Source organism: Bison bison, unplaced genomic scaffold (assembly GCF_000754665.1).
Source record: "Bison bison bison isolate TAMUID 2011002044 unplaced genomic scaffold, Bison_UMD1.0 scf7180017864302, whole genome shotgun sequence".
In the NCBI taxonomy this organism is placed as follows: domain Eukaryota; kingdom Metazoa; phylum Chordata; class Mammalia; order Artiodactyla; family Bovidae; genus Bison; species Bison bison.
This window is the reverse complement of record NW_011494874.1, coordinates 3,240,422-3,246,913: the sequence shown is the minus strand read 5'-3', so window position 1 is coordinate 3,246,913 and position 6,492 is coordinate 3,240,422. Positions and strand designations below refer to the sequence as shown.

General features: G+C 61.5%; 1 protein-coding gene across 1 annotated transcript in view; it reads right to left on the bottom strand.

Annotated features, from left to right (window-relative positions):
- Nucleotides 1-6,492, bottom strand: part of BEGAIN (brain-enriched guanylate kinase-associated) — an 18,564-nt gene that overhangs the window by 1,726 nt on the left and 10,346 nt on the right. Inside the window, exons 6-10 of the mRNA XM_010851423.1 lie at nt 6,199-6,360; nt 4,280-4,346; nt 3,719-3,826; nt 1,336-1,419; nt 4-483 (exon numbers count right to left, since the gene is read on the bottom strand). Of these exons, the coding sequence (XP_010849725.1) occupies nt 4-483; nt 1,336-1,419; nt 3,719-3,826; nt 4,280-4,346; nt 6,199-6,360 (901 nt within the window). The remainder of the gene's footprint in view (nt 1-3; nt 484-1,335; nt 1,420-3,718; nt 3,827-4,279; nt 4,347-6,198; nt 6,361-6,492) is intronic.

The window sequence follows — 6,492 nt, the reverse complement described above, 5'->3', positions numbered from 1 at the left end:
GTAGGAGCTGGACGTGGGCAGCGAGGCCGCGTAGCCGCCGAAGGCCTCGTGGCGGTAGCTGGCGGGGTAGGCCGCCGCGCCGGCCTCGGTATCTTCCTCCTCCTCCTCCTCCTCCTCGGCCGTGCTGTCGGTGGAATTCTGGGCCTGCAGGAAGCCCACGTCGGACCCGGGCCCCTCCACGCTGGGCCGCCGGTCTCGGTGCCGCTCCTCAGGGCAGTAGAGGGCCGTGTCGCTGCAGTAGATGTCCCCCTTGTAGGGGGGTCGGGACCCTGGCTTCTCCAGCCCCTCAGGGAAGCCCAGGTCTTGGGCCGAGGCTTCCGACAGGTGGGAGGACAGGCTGCCGGGGTCCGGCTTCTCCAGCACCTTGGCAAGCACGCAGGGGGGCACGCTGTCGGCGTAGGCCGGGCGGCAGAGCGGGGCGGGCAGGCTGCAGCCTGGCTTCTCTGCGTGCAGGTTCATGCGTTCCTGGAACTCCGCGGGCAGCTGGTGGCGGGGGGCGATGCAAGGAGCAGGAGGGAGGGGGTCACGGTCAGCCCAGAACCGGCAGCCAAGGCTGACAGACAAGGGACCTGCCCGGGGCCTGTCTGATCCCACCAGCCAGAGCTGTATCCTGCAAGCCGCAGGATGGCCCCGGTCCCCCCCCGGGTACTCTGATGGGGCCCCCGCAGAGCCCTGAGGCTGGACCCCCAGCTCTGACTCGGGCCTCCTCCTGAGGGGCTGACTCGCTGACCCAGCCCCACGGTCTCCAGGGGACACCCAGTCCTGTGGCCTGGCTCAAACCAGACAGACTCAGATGCAACAGAGACTGAGGGCCCAGGCATGCAAGGGGTTTCCACGTGAGTGCTTGATGCCTGGTGGGGGACGGCCTGCTACCGTTTGATCTGTTTTGTGAGGGTCTTGGGGGTTGGCCCAGGCTCCGGGAGAGGGCACCTGGACAAGGCCTGGGTGAGGGGCGTGCCCAGACAGGGAGGGACAGCCTGGCTGGGACGGGGGCCCTGGGTCCAAGTGGCGCTTGCCCTGTGGCCCTGGCCGAGTGGCTCCCGGGTGAAGCCAGCTTTCTTATCTCTGCAGAAACTGTGCCCAGACCAAACCACTGGGTTTCTGAGAGGCTCACACAGGGTCACCCTGCTGGGAGCAGCCCCCTGGAGGAAACTGGGGCTAAGTGGGCAGACCATCCAGGCTGGTGGGGAGGTACGTGCAGGGCGGGCCCTCCACCACATATGCAGAGGGGCTCAGACAAGATCGAGAGGGCCGGGGGCATGGGGTCTTGATGCTGCTCGGAAGGAGCGCGGTGGCTGCGGGCGGCGGGCCTGGCCGGGGTGGGGCTCACATTACCTCAGCCATCTTGCGGCCCCTGCCGTAGGTCTGGCTGCACTGCAGCAGCTGCGCCGCGAGACTGCAGTCCTTCCTGTAGAGCTCCTAGGAGACAAGCCATTTGACTGGGTGCAGGCTCGGCCCATGCCAAGGTCCCCGCTGCTGACGTGGTAACCGGCCGCAGAGCTGGCCGTGCGGTGGGCAGCACGCCGACCCTCTCTGCACCTCTCACCTGTAGGATGGGTTACCGGCCCCGACCTAGAGCCTGGTGTGTGGACGGCCCCCTGGCCGGCAGTCCTGCCGCTGACCCGAGTGGGAACCTCCCACAAAGCAGGGGCCATGGAGGAGGAAGGCTCCCCATTGGCCCCTAAAGTCCCAGAGGCCCCCAGGCATGGACACCAAGCCATCTCCCCGCCCTCGGCTTCTGAGTCCCTCCTAAGGGAACTCTGTGGACAGTGCTGGCAGTAGCCAGCGATTACGAGTGGACCTGCCACCCCCCCAACCAAGGTCTCAGGGTGAGGCCTGGCAATGGAGGGGGCTTGCAGGGCCAGGCAAGGGTCAGGGCGAGTAGGGGCGGAGGGCCTGTGTGACCCCAGGTTCAGACAGGGACCGGCTCAGCCTCCTGAGCTGAAAACAGACGCACACAGGAGGAGTCCAGGGCACGTGGTTCTACCTTTGGGAAACCTCTGTTGCACGTGCCTGTGGCTGGACCTTGGTTCCCGCCCCCGTTCAGGGACCCTCTGCAGCCAGGGCTCTGATGGGGTTGCCCTGGCCCTGAGATCCACCCACAGTCTCAGTTCAACCAGAACCAGGTGTCCTGCAGCTCGGGGGCGCTGCTGAAGCCATGGGCACCCCTGCCAGTCCCCGCTACCCTGGTCCTAGAGACTCTGGTGTCCCCCACTTGGCCGGCACGGTGGAGGGAACCCGGGTCGCCCACTCCTTCAATGCATCCCTGGAAGGGCACGGTTGGCCAAGAGCTGAGAACTGAGCCCCATGTGAGGCCCAGACCAGCCACCGCTGGCACCAGAGGGCTGCGGGCACTGTCTGGCCAGCCTAGACCCCTGCCACTCAGTCGTGAACAGACGCCAGAGTGCTGCCCCATCAGAGCCTCCCCTCTCCTTTGCATGCACTCGTCTGCCATCTCCTACAGATGGCACCTCCACCTGGCTGGCCAGGGTGCCTGCCGCACCCTCCTGCTACATCCTCCCCTACCCCCCAACCCCAGACCCCAGCCCAGAGCACAGCAGGTGGCTCCCGTCCTGCAGATTTCAACTTCTGCAGTCAGACTGGACCCATGTCGTCCTCTGAGACCCCACATCCCTACTCGGCCAATCGGTTTGCTTCCATCTGCAGAACATAACCGGAACTAAAGCCCCCTCCCCGCCTCCCCGGCCGCCATCCCGGCAGACTCGTCCTCTTTCTCCCAGACTGCTTCTTGCTCGCACATCCACTTAGAGCTTCATCCCCCATGGTCTGTCCTCAGCAGAGCAGCTGCGGAGCCTGTAAGAGGAAGTCCAGCCAGGCTTCCCCCGTTCAGGAACCTTCAGTGGCTCCCATTTCACGCAGAATAAAACCCAGATTCCTACTGGTGCCTAAACGCCACCTCCTGTTATCCTGACCTCAGACCCTCAGGCCCTCCTCCCCACCAGAGCCCCCTCCGGTCTCTTTGCTGGTCTTCGAGTTACTCAGAGCCCCCATCTGCTGCTGTGGCTTTCTGCCTGGAATGGGAGCCCTCCCCTGCCATCAGCTCCCTGCTCGTCTTCAGGTCTCGGCTCCTGCAGCCCCTTCTAGAAGCACCGGACTGAGGTTCCCAGACCCTGCAACTGGCGTCTCCCAGCCCCCTTGCTGCCTTATTTTTTCTGCAGCATTTAGCACTTCTAACTCGCTACACAGTTTACCTATTTATCCTGGGTTCTGTCCGCCTTCCCCGCTCAGATGTGAATTCCACGTGCACAGGCCCCTGGCTTGCCTGTGCTCTTCACACCCTGTTCTCAGAGCCTCGAGGAGCAGGTGCTAATCAGCGAGTGTGTGCTCAGCAGTCAGAGGTCTGTGGAGGGGGGCGCTGCCCTTCTCATGGGACCCAGGGAATCAGGACCCATGGGCAGCCCCAGGGCTCTGATGCCCAGTGGGGGTGGCCAAAGGCAGGAGTCCTGAGTGGCCCCACCCCAACCTTGGGGTCGGGAAACCCTGCTTTGACTGGGCCAAGGGGGACTCGTGTTCCCCACCTTGAGTCCTGTCTCCTTCCAGCGGAGGGTCTCACGGACATAGTGTGAGAGGCAGCCCCTGTCATTCCCTGACCGCCCACGTGCTTGTTGAGGCCCTGCCCCCACCCCCCGTCTCTCCACCCAGCCCTGTGCCAGCCCCTCAGGGCTGCCGCGCGGGCTCAGATTGGCCAGACACTCACATTGTCCTCCGAGAGCTTGTCAATGGTCACCTTGGCCTCCAGCAGGTGGCTGTTGAGGGCGACAATCTCATGGCTGAGAGCTCGTTTTTCTTCCTCATAGTGCTGGCCCTGGGGTTGGGGGACAGGCAGGGGGGTGGTCAGCGGTCAGCAAAGGTCTGGGACTCAAGCCCCGTTGTTCCTCCTGGCTTCCCCAGAAAGCGAGGAGGAGTTTGGAGTCCAAGGAATGCAAGGGTCAGAGCACAGAGCGACCCAGGTTCCAATCCCGCTCTGCCAGTGAGGAGCCGAACAGCCCTGGGCAAGTCACTAACTCCCTGAGCCTCCATTTCTCATCAGTACTGTGGGGACAGTGATAGCTAAGGGCTTGACAGCACCCTCCCATTCGGGGTAGAAATGGAGGGGACCGGCCCAGCCCCTCGGGGAGAGGGCAGGGTGGAAATGAGGCCTTTGGCCCAGCTCCATGGGCAAGCGCATGGCGGCCTGGCCCTCAGTCCTCACCAGGGTTCCAGAGCTGGGGGCCCCGGGCTGGGTGTGCTGGGGTGGGGCAGGGGGTTGTGGCCTCACCATGCGGAATAGCTTGTCCTCCAGCTCCTGGTTGATCCTCTGCAGCGCCATGTAGTTGCTCTGAATCCTGGAGTGGAGGCCATGAGGTCACTGCCGTGCCAGGCCTGACCCTCCCGTGGCCCCTGCAGCCGTACGGCCCGCTGATGGCTGAACCTAGGCCCCCTCTCTGGTCTAATTGTTCCTGTGCTAGAAAATATCTCATTTAAACTAACAGGTTGCCAGGGCCCAGGACCCTTACTGATGAGAAGGGAAAGTTTCTTATTCAGAAGAGATTCTCGGGAACTCGCTCAGAGCTAGTTAATTCACATTTTACACACAGTCCTAACAACTCTGCCTAAAGGGTTCCCAGTTCAACAGCAGGTTAGCAGGGAACAGGCTTGAGACTATGCAATGAGCCCTGGAGTGATTGCTGAAGACACAGGGTGAGTAGGATACGGTTTCCCTAGAAGAGGCTGAGGTGGGGAGGCAAGTGTGGGGTGGAAATTGATGGCCGCCCTGAGGTGTGATGGTGGAAGGGGCAGTGCCCACCCTCTCGACAGCCTGTGTGTAGTGTTAGTGCCCGTGTCTTGCCAACAGAGAAACTGAGGCTAGAGGTGCTTAAGTAGTTAGGGACAAAGAGCCCCCCTGCAAATTCAGTGTTCTATAGAATCATGGGTTAGGTCCCTGGGTCGGGAAGACCACCTGGAGAAGGAAATGGCAACCCACTCCAGTATTCTTGCCTGGAAAATCCCATGGACAGAGGAGCCTGGCGGGCTACAGTCTATAGAGTCACAAAGAGTTGGACATGACTGAGCACACAATCCTCAATAAATATTTAAAACAAACCAAGCCAACAGCAAGCTGAAACTCCAATACTTTGGCCACCTGATGTGAAGAACTGACTCACCGGAAAAGACCCTGATGCTGGGAAAGATTGAAGGCGGGAGAAGAAGGGGATGACAGAGGACAAGATGGTTGGATGGCATCACTGACTCAATGGACATGAGTTTGAGTAAACTCCAGGAGTTGGTGGTGGACAGGGAGGCCTGGCATGTTGCAGTCCATGGGGTCACAGTCAGACACAACTGAGTGACTGAACTGAAGCCAATGGCAAAATCTGAGTGTTTTTTTTTAAAAAAACATTTTTTCTAAAGGAAGGCTGTAAAGTGCATAATATTTTTTAAGAAAAATACCCATATTAAATGTGTGTGCTGTGTGCTAAGTCACTTCAGTTGTGTCTGACTGCGTGTGGCCATTTGGACTGCAGCCCACCAGGCTCCTCTGTCCATGAGGTTCTCCAGGCAAGAATACTGCAGTGGGTTGCCATTCCCTTCTCCAGGGATCTTCCCGACCCAGGGATCATACCCGCGTCTCTTACGTCTCCTGCATTGGCAGGTGGGTTCTTTACCATTAGCACCTGTGCAGAACGGTGTTTTCAGAAGTTTTAAGGGAGTCATCCCTCAGGGTCTCACACGCCAGGCCGCTGAAGGAAACGGTCTCTAAATAAATGCTGGTTCATGTCCGGGGCTAGACACTGTTTTCCTATCAGAGACCCAGGCGACAGTGGCTGGGGCCCTGGTGGGCCAGTCTGGGTCTGGAGATGGCTGCTCCTGTGTCACCATGCCGCCCCACCACGTAAAGAGGACAGAAAGAATGAGCAGGGGACCAAGAGGTATCAGGGAAGAGCCTGTACCTCGCAGCAGCCAGACCCACGTTCAGATCCTGGTTTGGGAGCTCGTGGTACAAGGTGCGACTCTGGAAGAGCCACTTGGCCTCGCGGACCTTACGTGCAAATGGGGTTACCCCGCCTTCTCGGCCCCCGCCCCAGAGCTCCTCCCCGTCGAGGCCACGTCCCTCCAGGGCTCCGCCCAGTCGAGACCACGCCCCTCCATGGCCCTGCCCAGTCGAGACCACGCCCCGTCGAGGCCCCGCCCCCTCACCTGCGCAGCTTCTCAGTGACTTTCTCCAGCTCCTCCTGCGCACGGCGCAGTTCAATCTCCAAGAAGTGGCGGGTGGAGTCGAACTCGTTCTCCAGTTTCTCCAGCCGGTGCGTGGTGTAGGACAGCCGCTTGCGCAGCTCGCCCTTCTGCTCCTGCAGCGAGCTGCAACGACAGGCGGCGGCGGCGGGCCAGGCCGCGGGCACTGAGCTCGAGGCGCGTGTGGGTGCGCCCCGGGCGCGCCGGCCGCACCAGTGCATGCGCACACGCACCGCACACACACTGCACGCGCGCGGG